General features: G+C 33.1%; 1 protein-coding gene across 2 annotated transcripts; it reads right to left on the reverse strand.

The window, feature by feature from the left end:
* Positions 1–294: 294 nt before the first annotated feature.
* On the reverse strand, positions 295–24,936 carry LOC145636014 (uncharacterized). 2 transcript variants are annotated; one of them, XM_081687453.1, is made up of 20 exons: positions 24,678–24,936; positions 24,432–24,510; positions 22,569–22,672; positions 18,980–19,066; positions 18,807–18,882; positions 18,643–18,717; positions 18,406–18,459; positions 18,259–18,318; positions 16,790–16,906; positions 16,609–16,703; positions 16,119–16,321; positions 14,555–14,652; positions 7,379–7,482; positions 7,140–7,305; positions 6,930–7,052; positions 6,104–6,186; positions 5,337–5,475; positions 3,104–3,133; positions 1,693–1,763; positions 295–1,336 (listed from the first exon to the last, which is right to left on the reverse strand). In XM_081687453.1, exons 2-20 carry the CDS (start codon positions 24,468–24,470, stop codon positions 709–711), a joined length of 2,352 nt encoding a protein of 783 aa, XP_081543579.1. In that variant the 5' UTR covers positions 24,471–24,510; positions 24,678–24,936; the 3' UTR covers positions 295–708. The 2 variants fall into 2 exon arrangements, with proteins under 2 accessions (XP_081543579.1, XP_081543580.1); XM_081687454.1 differs by having other exon boundaries at positions 24,432–24,519.
* Positions 24,937–25,391: the final 455 nt, after the last annotated feature.

The following is a 25,391-nucleotide window of genomic DNA, read 5'->3' on the forward strand; positions in this document are numbered from 1 at the left end:
AATGCAAAATTTGAAAATCAACAATATTATAACATTCACATATTGAAATAAAAAAACCTCAAAATTAATTCAAATTTTACAATTGTGACAGAGATGATTACAATAGAAAATGCTACAATGATGACGAATTGATAAATATACGAAGTAGTAGAACAAAGAAGTTTAAAGATAGGAGTGAGGTAAGAAAGGAAATTAAACTTATTAGAAAAGTAAAAAAGTGAGAATTTCGAATTGAGAAGAAAACAAAGGAGAAAGAAAACTAATAGAGGTAAAAAAGAAAAGAGAGATTAAAGATCTGAGAAAAAATTGTATGTTCATTTATGAAATACTATATGTTTATGTATATGGGCCCAAATAAGGTGCGCTACTACTATAAGTATAATCTAGTACACGACCAGCACCATCAGAACCTTAAAGTTTAGTACAAATGTTCTGGAAAGAATGACTTCTTTATCATTAGCTACGGAACAAAAACAAAATATGAAAAATTAGCCCTTCCATTTTCTACGTTACAGTGAGAAGAAGACGAGTCTCCTGAGTTTTCTCAAAAAGAATCATTACTTTCTCTACTTAAGAATTTTAAACCAACTACGATGTACAGAAAATAAGCTAAGAATTACAAAGAGACATTTATCGAAAGAAAAATTTGACTAGTGGACAGGAAGGAAGAGTTTATCCTGCTGATTCTGTAGTTTTTCTAATGTACAGCTAGTTTCCTGCTTGAGCCAACCCAGGTTCCTCATGCCCGTCAGGGTTTGAAATCTGTTCTGCTTCAGGCAGCTTAACTTCATCCTGGGAAGTATTAGAGCTTGAGCTTGAGCTTGAGCTGGATAATGGTTCACCTGTATTTTCAGCCACACCAGTTTCGCCCGAAAATTGTTGCACACCTACATTCTGGAAAACACCATTACTCTCTAAACCATCAACTGTCGAGGAAGACAGCTCAGGTGCACTTGGGCAATCCTCCTCAACCTTGTTCCCTAATTCCTCAAACTTTTTTGGTATTTCTTCTTGTTTATCTGCTTCATCAGATAAATCACTTGAATTAGATGTTTCCCTCCATTCAACCCAATCATTTTGCTCACTTGTAACACCCCGTCCCACTTCCTCCTTAGCAGGAAGAGCAATAGGCTCATTAGTTATGGATTCTACTTCAGGCACTTGTGAAGTTGCAGTATCCATGTCATCATTGGAGTCCAAGTCATCACTTCTACTACTAACAGCACCAGGTTCCTCATCAGCAGGTGATGGAGAGGCAAGTGTATCAGGCAAACGCTCATTGTTAGCACGGTCATCCTCAAAAGCAAACCAATCAGAATTAGTGAACAGCGATCCACTGCTCACAAGAAAATAATTACAAGCAGTCAATCAAATGATAACTTGACATGATATATGACTACCATATATCAATCATCCACACCTAAGAGCCCCAACACAAAATCAAAGACAATACAATGCCAATCAGTGACAACAGCTCTTAAAAAATGTGCAAACCATTCCAGCAAAAAGCATTGGCACAAACAGCATTTTGTGCAAAAGCTACTAAAATTTGGAACCGCAAGCAACATGCAAAAATGCTGTAACTACAGCCATCAATACATTACAGATACAAAGCAATATGTATTTCTTCCACAGAAGACCGCATCAAAATGGCTATAAATTCAATTGGAAAAAAAATGTTAGATAACAAACCTCTCTTGGTCATCTCCAAGACGCAACGAGGATATAACCACTTCAGCGGATTCATCATCAAAGTAAACATCCTAGCAAACGCAGCAGTGAAAATCGTCAATTCATTCATCAGCAAATATCAAAATTGCAAAATAATCAAACAAGGAAATTACCAATCAGATCTACAAATAAAACATGCAGAAAACATGTTTTTAAGCTTCCATTTCACTGAAGATATTCAGCCAACAAATTCAACTATTATAAGATTTATAACTACTTTACACTACAAATTGATACTCCATTAAGTAAAACTATTGATACCGCTGGGAGAATTGTTATTCGATAAGCATGATTCTTTGTATATTCTGCTTCTATTCTAACTTCTTTAATTTCATTGGATCCAAGACACAAACCAAAACATTACAAGTTACACAATAACCATCAAACAGTTTGGGGTGCGGATATATATACAAAAAGTTTCCAATATTATAATAGCTAAGAAAACAGTAACTCGACAGCCGAAGAAAAACATTAACCTTTGTAGATGCTCTGACTAGACTGTAATAATCGCTAAATGACATAAAAGAATATGCTTTTAAATTAACCATCAATCTAAAATATGAATTATCAAGCACACCCAATTTCAGAGTAGCACATGAAAATACGCAGGAATAAATCAATAGAAAATGCCAAGGGCACTAAGTATCAATTAACCTATACTAAAAGCGAATCTAAAGTGACACTTGTCACGATGTTATAAAAAAATTTCCCGCCTTTTTTTCTTTCTTTTTTTTTTTTGCCAAATTTTAATAACTTCCATTTTATAACCTACCATAATACTTATTTCCATTTTGACAACACATTTTATCCAATCATACTCAATTATTTTTTTTTATTATTATTTTTCAACATATATTTTATATACTCTAAATCTTTTAGTTACAAATATACTAACATAGTTTAAAATTAAGATATTGACATATATCATCATCCAAGATTATCATAATATTATTATAATTTTTTTCCTCCGACTTAAAATTTATTTTAATTAAAAATAGGAATAATAATTTTGGTAGGATAATTTGTATAAATCTTACAAATATACATAACGTTTATAAGAACAACTTAGCAAAATCATTTTATTATAATATACTCCTCCGTTTTTTTATAAGTAATGGTTGGATTTGCACATTTGTTGAGACACAACTTTGACCATCAATATCTTTAATTAGAGACTATTATTTTGTTACAAATATTTTTTTTTTGGATAAATTTGTTGAATTAACACCATTCTTTATAAATTTTGTTGTAAAGTTTAATTATGACCGTGCATGGCACAGGATTTAACCTAGTGCTACTACTAAAGCTCTTTCACAAAGTAAGATGTACATTGACACAAATTAAAGCATCAGAAGCCAATAGAAAAGCATACCTCCTCATCTCGTTCAAGTGATGCTTGAACCTGCACAAATCAAGAAAAAAGATTCAACTACAGTTCACAGATTTGAAAAAAAAAAAAGGAAATTAAATGGAATAACATCAAACTCAGGCAAGAAATAATTTCATATAAAGATAATTACAAAATTATCTAGGAGAATAAAGTTTCTAGTTCCCTTTTCTTTGGCAACTGGGTGGTGGGGGAAAGGTGGTTATTGGATATGGTTGCCCAATTTGGGAAATATTTAAAAGGTTTTGACATTTTTAGTTCTTACATGACTGGATAAAGGGCTTTGAAATAGAAGGGTCATTATAGGGTTTTTATTTGGCAGCACAATTATCTTAGAGGAGTGGAGGGATAAAGGGCTTTGTGATAGAAGGGTCTCCTCTACACTCCTCCATCCCTTTTCAGGCCTCCCCACCCCATAGCTCGTTGCTCCTGACTTAATAAAGATTTCTAAGATAAACATCCTCGCCCTTATTTGCTTACTTCTCAAAAGATCAAACTAATTACTAGATGGTTATCTTCTAAATTAATGTAGTGGGTTTTTCCATTCTTATCTCTGCTTATATGTGGTTATATACTCACATCTCTTTTTACGAAAATTATTAACCTGATTGTTTAAATAAAAACAAAGGATGGAGTATAAACAATATCCAAATTGTTACGCAGAATTTTATAATACAATCTTAACAAATTGCTATATTTTTCTAGCCCGTAAGAGACCCTTGTTAATCAATAGATCTCTGTTTCACAAATTTTAATTTCCCCACAAACCCAAAAAACATAATATTAATTCAATTTGATAACACTAAACTTTGGGAGAGTCAAATTGTTGCAATAATAATAGAAATAAATTTTTTTTTTTAAAAAAAAGAAAAAACACAACACAAAACAAAGGAACAAAGGGAATACTAAATACTAGTAATATCCAAATTAGTGTTACCTAAAACGTAATACGATCCAATATGTGGAACGAATACGAATTTGCAATACGCTAGGTGGGAGTACTGTAATAGGATCTTAACAAAGTTCAGTCTTGTCTTTTTCTAGCCCGTAAGCGACCCTTAGTTTAGATGGTACACATCCTGACCCAAGTCGCCTTTATCTTTATTGTATCGCATTAAAATCCAAGCTGCTCTCAGCTAACCAGCCCCACTAATGACCCATACCGACCCGCCCAATAACCAGCTCTAGGTTAGGGTAGCGATTTGGGAGTCCCCACAAGAATCAAGTGGTTCTCATTGAAAATCATACACTATGTGAGAAAACATAGCTAGAATGAAAAGCATAAAAAAAAAAAACAAATTAATTTAGAAGATTATTGATTCCATATAGCTGCCAAAGGACGATTAAGATGACATTACATTCACGGGCCCACAATCCAATACCAAAAGACTTCAAATACTCGCACTTCTAAAATCAAGCGGGACATGAGGTTGGAAAGGGAACAGGGCGTGCGCCTTACAAGAAAGGTTAAAAGAATACAAGATACTCCGTCCTTTCTTTTAAGTGTTACTTTGACCGGCACAAAGTTTTAGACAATTTAAATTGACTTATATATATAATAAGATAAGAGCTAGTTGGGGTATTAAAAATTATAGAAAAGATAGTGGGTTAATAATTGAAAAAGTAAGGAATGTGGGAAAGAAATAATAATACTCCCTCCGTTTTTAAATACTTGCTCCATTTCTCTTGGACACATATGCCGATGCTAATCTTTGATCACTAATATCTTTAATTATAGATAAGTATAAATTCTAACAATTGAAAATTAATAATCTATTCATTGAGATGATTCCAACAAGTACCCACAAGACTATATTTTTTCTTATGTATATATCACAAACATTAGTCAAAGTAGGACAAATGAATAGTGCAAAATATAGAAATGGAACAAGTATTAAAAAACGGAGGGAGTAAAAAATAGTAATGGGTGTGAGTGGGGATCATACGAGGAGATATATAATATTCAAATGTAGTTGTTTGCCCAAATGGATGTATAATACTTAGAAAAAATGTTTCATTTGGGAAGTGTAACACTTCCAAAAAAAAAAAAAAAACCCAGAGGAAGTGCAGGAAATGACAAGCTCTCTGTATAAGCCGAAATATACAAGCACAGTTGGTATAATTTAGCCAAAAAAAAAATATATAGGAAAAAAAACAAAAACTGAAAGCAATTAGAAGAGAACAAAAGACCATTCAGCATTATAATTTAGCAACACACCTCTTCTAATTCATTACTATATATGCCATAGTGGAAGGCCTGGCTTAAATTGTTAGCAAGAGCTGCAACATCATAGTCTCTATCCTGGTAATCATCATCATCACTATCCCTGGTGCGATCTTGTAGAGCAGTTGGTCTCCTGTTACATGGAAAAGAAAGCAGTCGTAACAAAAGTATTGTTTAGGGGACAAGGAGTGACATGAAAGACTCCCTAAGCACTTAGAATAGGCTAGGGTTGTTCAGATCAAATTGATTTCTCAAATCAGGCCATATAAGGTCCATTGTCAATAATTTTATTATAATCCATTTAATATTAGTCACAACATTTTTGGGTCAAGTTTAGTTCAGGCCTAAAATGGGGGATAAAATTTTGGGTACATTTCTGGTTTAGGTTGGATAATTGACTACAGTTCTGTTAATCAAGGTCACTTGTTAATAGGAGCAGCCCTACTAATATCTCAACCAGAACAGCCACATACATTATAATGCAAGGGATATCTAATACTTCTTAAGACATATACAAAGGCATGTTTAATTGGAGGTAGTACAGATGGTAAATTTCCATTGTGTGTGTGTGTGTGTGTGTGTGTGTGTGTGTATAGGTGGAGTTAAATACACTAAAGTACCAACAAAATGAAACATAGAAAGGATCTGGTACAATAAACAAGCTACCTGCACTAATTTTTTTTTAAAAAAGTCAATGAACAAAGTCAGTAATCACAAACTCTTTCTGTTTCATAAGCAAAGAAAAATCAAGACAGGCCTACCCGCAGACCCATTGATAAACATTTTCCACAGCATTGCGCTTAGATAAGATATTTGAACACCAGTCGAGCCATTCAGTATTATCCTGCATTGTTACAAGAAAACAACATGTATCAGAAAATCAAAACCCAAGTAGATCACTCAAGATCAAAATCACTAGAGACCCAAGTAAATCAAAACCTATGATAAGGCTTTGTAAATGTGCTAAATTCTACCACATAACTATAGCAAAATCAAATCATGTCAGCACGTTACTCACTATAAACATAAAGGATAGATGGTTATATAACCAATATGCTATATAAAGTATTCAAAGCCAGAAGGCTAGCTTATAAATCACACAATATCCATTGTAAACAGGCCAAACCAATACAATGTTTTCTTGAACACATCTTTCCACATATGTACATTCAGATCACACATGCATATGTAAGCAAATGTAAAATGACAAGCAAGAATCAAAAAGAAGTTGAGAACAAAGAAAATATTTCACATGGACCAGAGAAGGTTGTTTAACCATCAATAATCTGAAATCTCAGACAGAAGTTGTTGTGTACAGAAAATATTCTCTAAGTTATATATATCCTAGTCTCCATAAGTGAAAAAGCATACAGATTTATAAAAGTATGTTTCCCTTGAATCCTAGGACCTTTGGCTGCTTAATTGAACTTCTGGAAATAATATTAAGAGATAATTCAGCAAAATGGAACTTATGATTGATGTGCAAGCAAAAAAATAAATATATAAAATAATTTTAAAAAAAATCATATAAGAGCACAAAAGTAGTCCTTTACGTAGGTCAAGGAAATCAGCAGCTAAAATACAGACCTGAAAAAAGGCCTGAATGTCAGAGTTCGTGTTACTTAGATGGACAAGTTTGTTAGATATGCGAGTCAGGTGACCAATATTTCCCACTCTGGGAGGGTCTCTTCCATCAATACACACTGTGGGCTGCAAGAAAATTCGCAAGACAAATGTCAGTGCTTTAGTAAATTACTCATAAAGGGATCCAAATGCAACTTATCAATTGTCAATCACCTTGCTTAAATCACTTGATAACAAAGGACTTTTTTCAGCTTCCATTATCTTTCCAACAAGATCACAATCATTCAGTAGATGCTCGACAAGGATAGAACTTTTGCTCTCAAAGCAAGACAGAATAATGTTTTCCACATGATGATGCAAAAAGTTATTGTAAGGGTACCTGCAGCACATGCAAATATATGATTTTCTGAAGCAAATTAATTCCATATATTAGCATATCAAATCCAACTTACTCGGAAAACATATCTAAGATTCTTTTCACTGCACCAAGTCGAATGACTTCCTTTTCAGCAGCTTCATTTCCACTTGAGAGTAAGACTAAAATGAATTCAATGATCTAGAAACAACAAAAAATACATAAGTAAAAGATATAGATGATAAACATCAAAATAAAATAAAAGGCAACATCATGCATAGCATATATTGTTACTTAAAAATTGATTTAATGATTCAATGAAAAAAATATCAGTGTTGGGCTCAGTATCATCATTAGCTTAAACTCAAAACACAGGACCATATATACTCTATAGAGTTAAAAGAGTATTTGAACCTTTACGTAATACTTTGCTTCTATCAGACCCTTATCCGTAGGTCAACTTAATTAACTTCTTTATATGGACATTTAAAATACATAAGCTGCCTAATCCTTCAAGCTATTACTCTTTTTGACATTCTTCAGAATCCCACCCAACAAAAATTTCAAATAAAACGTATTAACTCTGTTTATTATTGATCATAACATTTAATATTTGTACAAATTTTAAGAAGATAGGGAGTTGGTGGGTAGGGGGTTACAAAAAGGTGGCTATGGTAAAATAGAGAACGAAAAAAACCACTGGTGTAAGAAAAAGGTATATGAAGTAAGAAAGAGTGAGACAATGATGGTGGGGAAAGAGGGGTAATGAAATAGAAAGAAAAAAAGAAAAAAAAAAAGTTGTTTCCCAAAAATGGAATTAAAGAGAAAGTATAGTAAATTTTAGAAACAAACCAAAATGGAAAGTTTAAACATCATCAGAAATTGTGGTAGCATTAAATGTTCCTCTAAGTTCATAAAAAATATCAAAAATAAAAAATAAAAAATCCACAGAACTTATGAGTTACAAAAATAAATAAAAAAAATACAGAGGGAGATGCATCGTCATATCGGAAGACACTTAAAAAAATGCTTCCGTATTATTTTTAGAATGAGTTAAAATAAGTCAAGCCATTTAAAGACATGAAACCCAAAGATTTAATTTTAAGGTACGAGAAAATGATAATGTTTCCAACAGTTTTGTTTTAAGTTACAAATTTTAGTCTCTTATGATTTACTCCCTTCGTTTTTAAATATTTGCTCCACTTTCCTTTTGCGGCCGTTTTTAAATACTTGCTCCATTCTTTATTTGGAAAACTATTATAATATTTAATTAATTTCTCTCAACTAGTGAGACCTAATTTTATTACTTTTAGATTCTCCCTCCTCTAATTTACCTTCCACCAACCCCACTACCTCTATATTTTATTACTTTCTCCAAAATCTCCTAAAACTCCGCGCATGGAGAAATGGAGCAATTATTTAAAAACGAAGGGAGTACCACATTACGAATCAATATCAATCACTTTTTCTTTCGTCTGTCTATCACTCTGTTACCAAAAAAAATAAATAAAATAAAAATTTACATCACCAAGATTCTCAATTCCAGCCATAAGAAACTGGATCATCTAGAGTCCCCATTATTAGTCAAAACTAGGCTAGAACCCGTGTGATGCAAGGTTTATATAAAATCTATTTTTAATTTGTATATTTTAAAAAATAAATCACTATTATACATGAATATAAATAAGAATTACGTATATTTTGTAATTTTAAAATTTTTTATTTTCATCAAAATTATGATATAGTATCTGTTCAACGTTGTCTAATACATAATTCAATATAGGAGGTCATTTATTAATGTGCTATTTAAAATTGTTTCAATTTCCTACAATAAATTGATAGGTTTTAGTTGTAATGTACAAGCTTCCAATATTTAAATTTACAAAATGTTCAATATGATAGCTCTACAAAACCCAAAAAAAAAAATGACATCATCATTAGGGATGTCAGTACCCTCCCCCCCCCCCCCCCCAAACATCCCCGCCCCATAGGGTCTAGCTATGGCGGGGCGGGGATGGGTCTAAAATCCATACTTGCCATGGGTAATGGGACGAGGGTGGATTTTAAGTAATACCCGCCCGACCCGCTCCATACCCGCCCTGCCCCACTTCATACCCGACCCATTTGTATATAATAACATTTAAAAAAAAAAAAAAAAAAAAAAAAAAAAAAAAAAAAAACTGACTTAACTAATGAAGTTTCTAGACTTCCTGAGAAAAAAAAAAAAACTCACCTTACTTCTCATTCTCAAGAATCTCAACCCTAGCCGACGCTATCACTCTCCTCTCACCGTACTTCCTCTCGCCGCAAAATCAATCACCACCGCTGAATCTCGCTGCTGACTGCTGAGTTGTGCGCCGGTCAACTCTCCGACCAACAATCCGATCTACACTACTTCCTATTCGGTACTCTCTCAGTCCCTCTAACTCTCTTTCTGTTTTTTTTTTCCCCAATTATTTTTTCCCTTACAATTTTTTGGATGAAAAATAAGTTGACTAATCAACTAAGAAATTAAGAAGCCATATAGATTTTGGATGATTAAAACTACAAGTTTGAGTTTGTATAGTTAATATTTGCGTCTGTTTTAGGTAACAAAACCATTTTTTTTTTATGAAAAATAATTTCACTAATTAACTGACTAATATGCTATGATGTTTGAATACTTGTTTTTTTTTAGTTGATGATATTGATATAAATTATTTGCTCTAGAAGTCTAGATAAGCTGCAACATTTAGAAAAATATATTTCATGTCTATTTGTGTTTGATTTTGTGAAGAAAATCCCAACAAAATAATTCAATTCTTGTTGTTTATGTATTCGTTTTGTTCATTGTCTACTGTTTAACTTGGGAGGTTCGAGGGTCAAGGGTCAGACACTTTTTTTTATTACCCATGGTCTCTTTGGTTGTGGGTAGTTTATTAATCTTATTATGGACTTATGGTGCATCAATAAATGATAGGTTATCTTTTTTTAAGTACACTAAAGGATTATGTGTTGAGTTGTTGAAACTTGAAAGTAGAAGTTTGTTCATGAATTGACCAATACATTACTATAATTTTTTTAGGGAAGAATGGCATCAAAGAATGACAATAATGCTAGTGTTCCCACTTCAGCTAGTAATACTCCAATTACATTGGATGATGATGAAAGTCCTGTGGAGACTAATTTCGATCCTTCTGTCCTACCAATAACTAGTAGACATACTTCAGTAGTGTGGTCTGACTTTAAGAGAAAGAGGGTTGGTGATGCAGTAAAAGCTGAGTGCAACCATTGCTCCAAGCTCTTTGCTGGTGGGTCGAAAGCAGGATCTACTCATTTGAAAGATCATTTAAAAATATGTCTAAAGAGAGTATGTCAAGATATTCAACAATCGATTGTTTGGTACAAAAAAACCTTGAATGATAAGAATGACACAATGACATTGGCTCCTTATGAATTCCACCGAGATGGAAGAAGAGACTTGGCGGAGATGATTATTTTGAACGAGTATCCAATTAGCATGGTTGAGCATATGGGTTTTAGAAAATATAGCAAGACACTCCAACCTGGATTTAAAGTGCCATCATGCAACACGACTAGAAAAGATATTATGAAAAGATATGAGCTTGAGAAGGAGAATGTTGCAACCTTGTTGAGGAAAGCAAAGGGTAAAATTGCCTTAACTACTGACATGTGAACTGCTGACAACCAGAGAAAAGGTTATATGGCAATCACCTCACATTTCATTGATAATACGTGGAAGTTGCAAAGTCGGATCATAAGGTATTGTTTTCTAGTTACTTAAAACTTGTTTAATTATTTGGTTGCCTTATTATTGTTGTAGTTTTTTGTGTGAGATTTAAAATGAAAAATACCTTTATATTGTCGTTCCCTTATCATAGTAATTATAAGTGATAATGATAGGTTTTTATATGTCAATTTCATTGGTTTTGATAGGTTTTTATATGTCCCTGCCCCTCATACTACCGAGGTTCTTGCTGATGCATTGAAAGAAAGCATTCATTCATGGAATCTTGATCTTAGGTTGTCTTCTATAACTGTGGATAATTGTTCGACTAATGATGCAATGATGGAAATTTCGAAAGGAGTGTTTCTAGCTCACTTTTATTGCGAGGTGATTTTTTTCACATGCGTTGTTGTGCTCACATATTAAATTTGATTGTTCAAGATGGTTTAAGTGTTGTGGTATCACATGGTGTTCAAAGAATTAGGGATAGTGTTGTGTTTTGGACTCTTCTGATAAGAGAGTACAAAAGTTTGAACAAGTTGCTAAGCAGATAGCTCCTGAGTGTACTAGACAGTTAGCACTTCATTGCAAAACTCGGTGGAATTCTACTTATGAAATGCTTTCTATAGCTATTTGTTATAGAGAAGTATATGTTGTTTTAAGTGCTCGAAATAATTTAAATAAGAATCCACCCTGAGATTGGGAAAAAGTTGAGAAAATATTTGAACATTTAGAAGTGTTTAGTAAAACTACCCTTAACTTTTCAGGAACAAGTTACCCTACGGCTAATCTTTATTTTCCTAAAATTTATGCTTTGTGCATCGCTATTTCTAGTTGGCTTTTATCTCCACATGATTATGTAAGGGAAATGGCTGACATTATGTTACAAAAATATAACAAATATTGGGCTAATGTAAATGGTTTAATGGGAGTGGCAACAATACTAGATCCTAGATACAAAATGGCTCTTATTTGGTTTTGCAAAAAATTTTGATGAGCATTACTTAGAAATTGAGGTTGGTAGAATTAGTGATCTTCTACAAAGATTGGTTGAAGAATATGGGTCTAAGATTGGTAAAACTCAAGGTAGTAGTAACCAACAATCTTTTGATTTGGGTAGTAGTAGCAAAGCCCATGAAGAGGCCTTTATGCAAGAATTTGCATGATTTTTGCAACAAGATAAGGATCCAAGTCATGAATTTTCTGAATTGGATAAGTATTTAGACGCTGCTAATGTGCCTCTAGTCAAAGATTTTGATATTCTTAATTGGTGGAAGACAAATGGAGACACATATCCCATTCTTCAGCAAATAGCACGAGATATTTTGAGCATTCCTGTATCTACTGTTGCATCGGAGTCCGCATTTAGCACAAGTGGTCGGGTTCTTAATCCTTATCGTAGTCGGCTTTTACCGAAATTAGTCGAAGCTTTGATGTGTACTCAAAATTGGATATGGGCTACTCTTAAAGGTAGATAGCTAAAATAACATTTTATTTAATTATTATTATTATTATTATTATTATTATTATTATTATTATTATTATTATTATTATTATTATTATAATATTATTATTGTTATTTTTAATTAAGTCTCATTGTATTTGCAGATTGTGGAGAATTCAAGGATGATGTATATGCTAAATTAGTGGGAGAATTAGAGGAAGAATTTGAAACATGGGATATCGATTCCGGAACAAGTGGAGTTTGCACCGAATAATTCAAGGCCTAACGGATTTCTTATATGTATTTTAATATTTCTATACTTATAGTATTTTTAATATTTGGACTTTGGACAATTTGGAGTTACTATTTTTTTTTCTCCAATATGTTAAGTATGTACTTTTTTTAATAGATTTAAATATTTTATTTGTGGTGGATTTCAGGTGGGGATTTGGTGGGGATGGGGCGGGGATTAGGTGGGGCTGAGACGGGGATGGATATCCACATGAGGCAGGGGTGGTTTTAAAGTTAGACCCGCCGGCCGAGGATGGGGAAAATCTCCAGACCCGCCGTGGGGATGGGTCGGGGATGGGGATGAAAATGGGAGGTGGGGATGGGGATGGGAATGCCAAAACCCGCCCCACCCCACCCTGCCTCGTTGACATCCCTAATCATCATTGCATTTAGGCGGAAAAATTTTTATTGAGAAAGCGACACGTGGACAATGGTGACGTTAGCAACTTCTGTTTTAGTAATAGTTAATAGATATAACAATGAAAAACACACTCAAACAAGCATTCATCATCAAAATGTAGCATTAATTTAGGTGTGCTGTAGCCCCCATCTCCACAACACCCCCCCCCCCCCCAAAACTTAGAATAAGAAACTATATTTTTTTATAAAAAGGGAGAGCACACTAATTTTTATCCAAACTAATTTATAAAGAACAAAAATTTTAAATCAAAAAAACCCACCAATCCACCACTAGTTGATTCCTACACACATGACACCGCAACCACCCCCCCCCCCTCTCTTTTTCAAGATCATTTTATGAAACATGCACTTCAAATCTACTCCTTTTTCCAGCTTTCTTATATATCTGATTTGTATCAAAATGTATCCACGTTAAAAATCGTGCTGATTTGATATTAGTTTTAAAAAACGAAGAGCCAAGGCATAGGCCAGAACGTCTTGGCCTTGCCGGGCATTGTGCCGATGTGATATTAGTTTTAAAAAGCGAAGAGGGCCTACAAGTCGTGAGGCGCAGCGCCTGTTTAGACGTGAGAGAAGATGAGATCTGAGTAAAATATTTTTTAAAAGACCAAAAATCTTCAAATTACACCATACCCAATCTAAAATGTGCAAATTCGATCCAAAACCTTCATTTAATTGAATAATTTAACTTCAATTTTGTCCCAAACTCCCAATTAGTTTGCCCTAATTTTTTAAAACCCTAATTTGCAGATTGTGGTGCAATTGAGAAACTGGTGATTACTGCTATGACAGAGGTTGCCTGCAATAAATCCTGGTGGTTATCAGCACCAGGTCTCGCACCAATTGTCACCATTCAAGGCTTTCAGGTTACTTCTGTTCAGTCTCTCAGGTTACTTCTGTTCAGTCTCTTTTTCTTCTTCTGTCATTCTCTCACTTCCATCTACTATTCTACTTTCTTCCGCTCTTCATTCTCTCTCTCCTGTTCAACCTCTACTACAAACATTTAAAGTGGTACCCCCCCCCCCCCCCCTCCTCCTCTTATTCTGGAGTCACATTAACGCCCCTCTACCTCTTCTGAATTTTTAAAAAGTTTCACTTTAGTTTTAAAGTAAAATTAATTGATAAAAGAGTCAAATAACATCTACAATAGAAATTCAAACTAGCAAATACAGCATAAGCGCACATTAAACTTGTTTTTAATTTTCATTTTTTAAATCAACAATCTAGTTAAAAAAAATAATAATAAAATAAAAAAACTGTAAATTAAAGATAACATACACACACACCAAAAAAAAAAAATTAATAAATAAATAAATAAATTTGCAAACTAAGGATGTGATGCTTTCATAACACAATGGATATTAAAAAGGAAAATACACAGCATAATATACCTTCAAACGCTGTTTTCCTAGTGGTGGCTGCAATTTACCATACGTAGTAAGCAAGATACTATCGTCTGATGAAACATCCAACAACTTAAGTAAACTACCTGCACAACAAAAGAAATCTCATTGGGGCATCACACATTTGCGAGTTGCGATGAATCCAACATCATTAATGAAATACCGCAGTCAATTAATCATGCACCATAAACAGTAGGCGAACATTTGTTTATCATCAAAAAAAATTAATTGTAAAAATAGAAAAATAAATACTGAGATTTTTTAAATGATAAAAGTAAAAATAATTACTTTCAAATGGCAACGAAGTATACACAAAAATTCACAATGAAAAAGAGAAGGAATATGAAAAGAGTATCATGCTGGAGGGATACCTTTGTTCATCTATATTAAAAAGATATACGTATATAAAATAAACATATTAAAAAAAATAAAAAATAAAAAATAAATCTATCACTCTTTTCTGGGGCTTAAGTTCAGAAAATTAGACCATTATTAAAATATATGGATGTATTACATGTTCATTCTTTAAATCAGATAACGGTATAAGTTTTTGAAATTAAGAAAATTACTGATACAGAAAACTATATGAGCTTAACATAAAACTATAATGAACTGGTAATGTACTACATCATTATATTTTGTATCATTAATTTCTAATGAACAGGTACTACATCAGTAATTGCTAGATCTTTAATCACCCTTTCTGATACCCAAAAAATAAACCAAAAAAAAAAAAAAAAAAGGAAAGAAAATGAACAAAATAAAGACCTAAAGCACTCACAGAAAATTACTGTGACACAGATGTGAAATTATTTCAGTGTAGAATGATTATTCCAAGATATTTAACAGCTAAATACGGAGTCTAAGCTAACCATTTTTGTTCTCTTTAAGACTACCAACACCTTCCCCCAGCCCCAAAAGGTATTTCACTGGAACAATAGATATATTAACAGCTCTAAAATAGATTTTCAGCTAACAATCTCTGTTCTCTTAGACTTACTCCCCCCCCCCCCCCCCCCCCTCCTCTTTTTTTCTGATAACTAATGTAACAATAAACCTATCAGGTAGCCCCTTTTGACCTATTAGCTTATTACGGTATCCTTAAATCAGGAAACCTCCTTTGACCTATTATGGTATCTATTACGTAGTCTACAGTTCTCATTTATTCGGCCTATTTTCAGTTTATTACGCTTTCTGAATTGAGAATACTATACAAACTCCCTAGGGTTCAACCTAGCATCTGCACTATCATCGAGGACGAGATCAATATAACTCTTCTCTCGCCTACAGACGTAGCTAACTCATTGTTAGAGAACCACGTAAATTTTGTGATGGCTGTTAATTTTTTTTATTAGCTTTCTTGCATCTGTTATTAAGAAACACAATGATCCAACAATATACTTACAACAAAGATTTAGGCAAAAAATTACATTGCTTTAAACTACTGTAAAAACACAATCCAATCGAAACAGAAGATCAAGCCTACTTAATCCAACAAAGAATGAATCGCCAATAAGTAATAGGAGCTTAACATAAAACTAAATCATCTTACCCAAACTCCCAAGCATGCCATCAACTGTTTCATGATTAGCAGTTATTGAGGGTCCTTGAGAAAATTGGCGATTGTATGTATGGTATGTACCAAAAGTTAGCCTCTTTGGATCTAACAAGGAGATGCATACAGAAAGGGAATTAAACAAAACTGATTTTGGCCGAGACTCTTCCAGAGCATTGTGGAACAGTCTTCCTATCAGCCTGCACAAATAAAAAGATCTTTGTAACAAAAAGCAGACAACATTTATGTCTGGAATAAGTTTATCTAACATCAGGTATGTGCCCCAACAGAAATTCAAATGAGCCTCAAATAGGTAAATTAACATAGTCCAGCATATGTTAAATCTGTCCCAAATTATTCTCTTCACCTGTATCCTAGAAGCAAAAGTAATTATTGACATTTTCCTAAGATATTTTTTCTCCATAACAGAAACAGCCACATTAATAATACTCAAGAGCCAAAACAGTAAGAGAAAGCTTGAAGCTACCTTGAACTAGCAATTTTAGCTGATATGCCAGGGGGAGCATATCTAGTAATGGCACAAAGTGTCTCTGCAGCATTAGCATGGACTTCAGGAGAATCCTGTAAAACCACAGCATTAATTAATCACATCAGTTGAACAAACAGGAAACTTTCCACATCTACAGGCATGAGAAGAAATCACTCACAGAAGAACTAAATTTATCCACAATCATCTCCAAGACATCTGTATCTTCCAACCAGCGCATAGCTTCTGCGTAGTTCGCATAAATATGTTCATCAGCACCAATAAGGCGAACCAACACCTGTACAGACAGAAGACAAAATGAATTCAGCTAGCCTAATCATATAACATTATGCCAATAAGTAATGTGCAAGTAAAATCATTTCCTAGTACTTTTCCTTGTCACCATTCACACAGGGAAATATCTATCCAAACATGCAAAAAAAAATATTGGGTTAGGGATAATTGACAAGCCTACTACTCCCTCCGTGTTTTAATAAGTGTTACACTTTGACCGGCACATAGTTTTAGGCAATTTATTTGACTTTAATAAAATAAGAGGTAAGTGGGGTAGTTGGAGTATTAAATACTCCCTCCGTCCCCTTTTAATAGTCCCTTGTGGGCAAATTTTAGTCCCAAAATGTTCACCCCTTTTGTTTTTTCCAACAACCATTAATATTAATTTTTTATCAAAATTCCCTCTAATTTGCAACAATACTTGTGCAAATTTAAATTTTCCATGTAAATTTTGTTTTCCCATGTACTTTTATTACTTTCTCTCTTTACTTTTTCGCATACCCAATGTCAATTTACTTTTTCAATGTACTTTAACTATTCTTATTTGTGTTTATTAATTCCCGTGAAAATTGCCCATAAGGGACTATCAAAAGGGGACGGAGGGAGTAATTGTAAAAGAAATATAGTAGGTCAATAGTTTATTGATAAGTAATGAATGTGAGAGGAAAGAAATAATAAAAATAATTTTTTTTTTTTTTTTAAAAAAATTAGAAAAAAAAAAAAAAAAAAAAAAAAAAGGAAGTGGTAGTGAGTTTGACTGGAGACCATGAAAGGAGATATATATATATAATATTAAAATGTTGTTTTTTTTGCCAAAAAAAGAAAGTGTAACAATTATTAAAACAGGGCTGCATTTGGTAAGTGTAACACTTGTTAAAACACGAAGGAAGTATTTGTAAACAATAACTTGAAGATAGATACTACCATTTTAATCAAGGAAAACAAGGGAGCATAAGATTTTGTAATAACATGCATGATTCCACAATATATATATATATATCAAAGGAAACTGATTAAGGGTAAAAATAAACTATCAAATAGTTTAAAGAAATGAGATCAATAAGTTGTGTCCCAAAAACAATGATGAAACAGAAATAACAATGTACTTGAAAATTAACATTATTGCTTATATGAAGGCACTGATAACTGAAATAGATGGGAGTGAGAAAGCTTGTAAAAACAATGCACAAAATCCCCCACAATGATATTAAAGAATGCAGAAAAGAGTGAAAATAAACTATTCAGTACATGCTGTGATTTAGACAATCAAGTATATAACCTCAAAGATGACTTAGAAGACTGAGCAATGCAAGCAACAAGACCATATTGGCTAATAGTGCAGATAACAACACCAACCTCCATAATAGACGTAATTCCAATAAGATCAACCAGCTGTCTGATGATTTCTTGATGAGCCTAGGAAATTTTCATAGGAAAGTAACAATTTTTAAACAAGACTTCTCAACCAAAAAAAAAAAAGTCATTGGCATCTTGCATACTCACCTGAATATATTCCATAAGTGAAACAGTCTTTCGCATCAAAAGGCAAATCACGACCTGGAAAAAAGGAAAATGAAAGGCTCAATTAAAAAGTTCGTAAGCAAAGGATAACAGAGGGAAAAGAAAAAAGGAAAAAAAAACAAAAACAAAAACAAAAACAAAACAAAACAAATATAAACAGAAGTTTTTTTTAAAAAAAAAAATATGGATAAAGCATTACACATAAAAATAACCATCTACCTTGCTAAAGTATCCCGCCAATAAGGTGCTATGTGAGTGTTCAGGATCCAAGAATGAGAATAACAGATTCATCAGCTGCCAAAAGGATAAAACAAGCAAAAATAAAGGATTAAAGGCAAATAGAAATGAAAGGAAAAACTTTAACTTCAGAAAATTAATAATACCTCCTCATCTTCTACCAAAGTTTTAAGAATAATGTCAACTTCACATGTGAAAATCTCACAAGAAATGAAAGGAAACCTAACACAGACAGAACAGAATATTAATGGATCAAAAAAAAAAAGATTGTAAAAATTCTGCAGAAAAAAGTATTCTAAAAAAAATTGTGAAATCGCACTTAAAATTTCTCTGTCTTTCAGCATCCTCTGGAGCTTCCTCTACGATATAACGAATAAGTTGCTCAACCTGTGGTCTCTCACGCAAGCTGTAAATAGGAATAGCATTAGTATATAAGCAGATACATCTGTATGACTAATATACATGCACATCTCCAGCTCAAATAGCAACTTAGTATCTCAACCGTTTATTCCTTTATGGGAAACCCAACATTTAAAGAACAACAAGTCATATGAACTTACAATCAAGTTGTCATTACATAACAAAAAGTTCCAAAAATAAGTGAGTCGTGAAGCAAGTACTGAAAAGCATTTTTCCCTTTTGGTCATGTGTATTCAAAAAATCTACATCATTTGAAAAAAAGATAGAAAAGGTATTTAAATCTACACTTTCATATAACCATATTTACTAAGCCAGAATTTTCTTATCCTAGCTCCTACAACCACTTGATCACTACCTTAGCTTATAGTCTATTGCTTCCACTCCAAAAAATAAAAATAACAAGTAGAAAGATCATTTTAAATACTAAACTCATACGGAAAAATTAATAAGCAAAGAGGACGATCCAATAAGTGAAAAACAGAATGACCCAGCTGACTAACATATACCAGGTTAAGGGATAAACAAAATTATTTCAGCAAGATACCCTATCAGGGAACACTAAAATAAAATGGAAACAGGCGCTAGAAACTGTGGGAAACACAGCACAAAGCAACAGATCCAAGCACAGGTGCTAAGTAGAGGCATACCAAAGCATTTACCGTGCCATGGCCTATGTTACATTGACACGGGTACGGGTATCCGAGTGTCCGATACGTCATTTTCAAAAATTTAGGACACGGAGACACCATCTTAACTTTGGACTCAGGTACGAATACGGCAATAATTATTTTAAGAAAAAAAAAAAGTCGGATAATTAGTATAACAAAGTTAAACATAATCATTAAAATTGATTACATAAACTAATACATACAGCATACACCTTATTGTTTAACTAAGTTTAAAATCTTGGGGAAGCTTGTTAATAATTATGGAGTAAAACAAATAGGAATGAGTACACAAAGCCTTTTTATCCTTAAAACATAAATAAATAAATAAACATTTTTACTATCTCTGTACAGTACAAAAAAAGTTACCTTGGGAAACCACAAAGTTTTTTTAAAAAATTAAATGTACAGTACACTCTTGAGAAACCACAAAGTTTTTTTATATATATATATATATAAAATAATTTGTATACTCTTGGGAAACCAAGAGGTTTTTCAAATAAAGGTAAGAAAATAAAAAGAAAATCCTTCATCGTCTTCCAAGGGCTTCAACCAGTGTTTTCTACTTCTCTCTCTATAAGCTTCCCTTCTTCAATGGCTGCTGTATCTTCTTGACTTCCTCCCTGGAAAACCTTTACAAGACAACCTTGCCGTACCCGAGAGCCAAGTGGCGTGTCCGGACCGGATTTCATACCCAGATCCGTGTCAGGTCGTATCGGGTATAACGGCAAAAATGCCATGTCCCGGTAACATAGACCATGGCCAAATAATCTGTCCGGCAACGACGTCCTAATTTGGACAGGGGCACAGGGAACACTACTAAGGAATAAGGCTGCATACATCTAAACTTCCCAAGACCCATCTTGACTAGGTTTATACATATTTGAAGTTGTTGCAAGGACACAACATTAATTTCAAGAACTTCCAAATTTATCAAACTAGGGATTTCAAGCTAGCCCTTTGAAAAGAATTATTACCAATGTTCTTTATTTCCTATGCCTGTTTGTGTAATATTGTATTAAAATTATTTGCATATAGAAGATAAATGTGTTGGATATAGTGTATTTGTGCAATGTTCTAAACTTTAGTTAAGCTACTTTGGTTTAGTGATCGTGAAAAAATATTAAGTTCGATGTACAAATATAAATGTCTAATAAATTCTAAATAGGAAAATTAAAACAAAAAGTAATAGAGAGAATAATAGACGCATTTAAATAATGAAATAAACATAACTTTTTAAATCAATCTAGAAAATTCAAGAGACAATTTAAAGGTTTTTGAAATCAAATGGGGTCAAATATGTAAAAGAACAATTTAAGGGATATAATGTCCATGCACTATTCACAAGAGCTTTCTTAAACTTTTTATAAGGTTGGGAATCACACTAACTTTAATGATAAGACAGATGATAAAATGAGGTGATATTGAATTTCTTTCGGTTATGTAATAAAGCTAAAAATAAAACACATCATATATTAAGGACTTTTTCTCAATACTTTTTACTTATTCTTGACAAAATCAAATCAGATCACATCAGATAAAGAAAAATTCAAGTCATACCAGAAATAGAACTTTTAATTCTCGTTTACTTATTACTAAAATCTTTAATTGCGTGTTAAATAAATTTATGGAGATTACATGTTGTAAAGTACACGATAAGACCAATCTAACAAGATCCAATTTGATAAGATTTTTTATCTTATAGAGTAGTGTAAATATGCAGTCAAAGTTCAGTCAAGTTAAGCCATCAAATCAGCCAGGACATTTCAGATCAGGCAGAGTCAGCAAAACAAATCTTACTAGAATCAAACCAGATCACCTCATTTTAGGCAAAGAGAACAAGTCGCCTCATAGTATTTACTCTATTCAACCTTTCTCATACCAATAAATATAAGAAAAGTACTACAATGAAGCCCTTTATTCTTTCAATTTCGAAGTGCACTTCCAAACCTTTTGTTAACCAAATACAAATGTGTTCAATGAAAATGGAAAAAAAAAAATACTTGCTTATAACCTAAATATATTTATTCTCCCTTAAACCTTTAGCATCTCCTATGTCTCTCTCTTTGACCCTCAATTAACAAACACAACTCAAAACACTCGAAAAGGTATGAAATCAATGGTTGCAGCTTCAATTTACTTTCCTCCACCTCTGCAAAGTTTAAACCAACACTAGCAAAGGTACACAGCCTGCTAGCAACATTGGCATCACATGCTTTCCAAATGTGACTACCAGCATCAGAAATCAGACTCTAACAGCAAAAAGTTCACTGGAGATTTACTTCACAAGTTGGCTACAGACATATTATGTCTTTCCTCCATCTCAGTGATACTGAAATCAAACGCCAACAGACCAGCAGTAGAGAGAGTACACAGCCAGCTAGTACACAGGCTATCCCAATGTCATTCCCAGCAACAAAAATTAGACTCTAACTGCCAAAATTCACTGGAGTCTGGAGATTGATCCCAGGAGCTGGCTACAGAGATTTCATGCCTTTCTACCCCATTCTCCTCCAGCCTCTTCCTTTGCCTCTCTGACTGCCATATCCAACTGGAAATTTAGAGGATCAAACTCGGATAGGCCAGGACTCTAATTTTAAGTTCACATGGGTAAGCCTGGGGAATCTACAAGTCTAGGCAACATAAGCACACGAGAACCATAAATAAACCATTGCTGTCAAGCATATAGAAATACGACAATGCTAATATAGCAAATAAAAGGTAATTTATTAAACATCAAAGAGGAGATGGCTGACAGAACATGAAAATTAAAGCAACCAAGCCATGAGCACTAGGAAAACCTAAAAGGAGTAGAAGCTTTACAAATTAATAAGCCGAGCATTCAGAGCTTTGCATTCTTGTATTATTTCATCCTCATCAAGAAGCTCATCCAGTGTAAAGTTATCCTTGTCCAAAATGGTCTCCACCTGGAACCACATGCATGATAAAAAGCTCTTCCTTTTAGCTCAACCAATTACATTTCTATGCTGATGAAACCGAAAAGAAAGCAGAAAGCCTAGTATAAGATATATAATAAAATGCACAAAAGAACTCACACACAACTTGTCCTTCCCCCTTTCAAGGAAGATAATCACAAGGGTGGGGCGTAAAATCTTGATATATGAAAACGAAAGGAATTATTTTAGTTTATATAATATATAAAAAAAATAAAAAATAAAAAAAGCGCAAAAAATTTCCAGTTTGTCTTTTTCAATCAACATAATCAATTGCAGACTGCAAAAGGTTATAATTTCAAAAAAAAAAAAAAAAAAAAAAAAAAAATCTATCAAAATCTTAAGAAGGCTCTACAAATAAATGCTTGCACCTAAAGAACATTCCTCTTGACACGCTAATACAACTGTGATAATAGCATCAGTCTAAATTGCTTCCTATTGCTTTCAAATATCAAATTTGAGTTCACACATAAACAGTTAAATTTACACTCCCAACTTCTAGACAAACTTCCTTGAAAAAAAGGTTTTCCGCACATGCAATATTTAGGAAGCCAAATCCTCACCTGATTGCAGACTAAATCATTAGGAGAATTCATAAAACTGAATAATTTGGCGCAAAGAAGTACTTGCATATACAACACTCTGAGTTATTTTGGGGTCACACCATGCCTAAACCCTCTATTGCTCTATAAATAGGAGTGTTTCATAGGTACCCTTGGTAACCATACTTTACAAATATACTACCTACGTATTCCTAAGGTAATCTTTAGTGTCACTACTACAGTATAGTTTCTACAAAAAAATATAAGCCATAATTTAGGCATTCAAAACACAATAGCAACAACGAACAAAAGGAAAGTTCAGCATTGAAATAATTTTTTTTCAAAGTAAATAAGAGAAGAAAAGAAAAGGTAGCGCCTCAGAACTGTGTAGCAGCTAGGGTTGAAGTTTGCAAAGCAGTTTTAGGACAGCAGAAGATAATCTCTTGCCATGAGTCACAAGATCCCAAGGTAAAAAGTAGGTAAATCATTAACTGCACTCTCCATCCAACTCAACTGAGATATAAATTAAATTTTCTGTAGAAAAGATATAATGAGAGGTTTCTGAAGTGTATGAAGATAATAAGAATTAGAGGTTAACCATACTTTATAAATATACTACCTACATATTCCTTATTTGATTGTTCCATAGCACAACGGTCCTGATTAACCGATCACATTATGCAGATATAAACTGCATTGTGGAGCAGGCTGATTACAATGGAAATATGTTAAGCTTTTGATTGAAAGGAAACCATAGCAGAACGATCTTAAATTACTAATGCATTCCCATAAAAATTGGGAGAACCGAAAACATATTTCCTAAGTCAACAAAATGAAAAAGAGCCAGCTGGGCAGGGCTACTGGCTACAAGCCTACTATTCAACTGAGTACTGCGAGCAATTGATAAATACAAATCGAGTAGTCGAGTACCAAACTTCTGACAAATTTTAGCAAAATTATACCACATAACCACACACAATAAAATTATTTCGGGATAGCGACACGTTGCTTCGGCAAGCAAAAGTAATTCACATTAGAAATTCAACCACAAGAATAAGGTGATCAGAAATACAATAGGTCGTCTGATTAACAGATTCAACAAGTTTATTAGCTACTAGCAATTCACAAGAATCAAGTACAAAAAAATATTAAAAAATACAAAATTTAAAAATTGGATCTAAATAACTCACCGGAGATGCAGTGGACAAACCCGCCATACGCCAAAACATCTTGAATTCGCCTTTAAAAACGCGGTTCCCAAATTCAGATCTAAAACAACTAAAAACCCTAATTAAATTCCCAAATAACAAGTAAAAATAAGAAATGAATTCATACCATTGTAATGGAACCCTAAAATCAATGAAACTCCTTCTCCTAACTAAAATTAAAGCCAAAAAGAGCAACAGATACGTATCAAACCTGCGAAATCAGATTACCTGGAATTAGCAGTAAAATCGAATACAATCAACTATGATTTTGGGGAAGAAATTGAGGGAAACAACATAGAAAAGATTCAGAGAATTGCAGGTAAAGGAGAGAGAGAGAACGAGAGAAGGGTTGCTAAGCGCCGATCTCGAACTCAAGAGCGCCTTGCAAAATATGAACTTTGGTTTTCGTTGTTGTTATGATTGCCTTTTTTTAAAAATAAATTTTTTGGGGTCTGTTTTTCTCAATCACAACTTGATCGAAATGAATTTTAATACGAAAAGGAACGATCAGTTAACCTCTCTCACTAGATTATAATTTGTATGTTTTTATGGTTTTTTGAAAATGTATTCTAATATTGGGCAATTCTAATGCCCCGTTCTTTAGAGCTGCTCTGCTCAGCTTTGCTTTGCTTTGCTTTGCTCCGCTCTGATGAGCCCTGTTCTGCTCTGCTCAAATCAAATCTGCTCTGCTCAAATCAAATATGCTCTGCTCCGCTCTGCACTGCATTGCTCTGCTCTTTTTTCAAATAATAATTAATAATAACAATAATAATAATTTATGTTCAATAATAATAATTAATATTGTATTGATGATAAATAATTTATTATTTTGAATAATTATAATAATTATTAATATTAAAAATAATTACAATAATTATAAATATTAAAAATAATTTTAATATTTATTAATAATAATTAATATTTATTAATCATAATAATAAT

The sequence above is a fragment of the Chenopodium album genome, chromosome 6, assembly GCF_948465745.1.
Source record: "Chenopodium album chromosome 6, dcCheAlbu1.1, whole genome shotgun sequence".
Lineage (NCBI taxonomy): Eukaryota > Viridiplantae > Streptophyta > Magnoliopsida > Caryophyllales > Amaranthaceae > Chenopodium > Chenopodium album.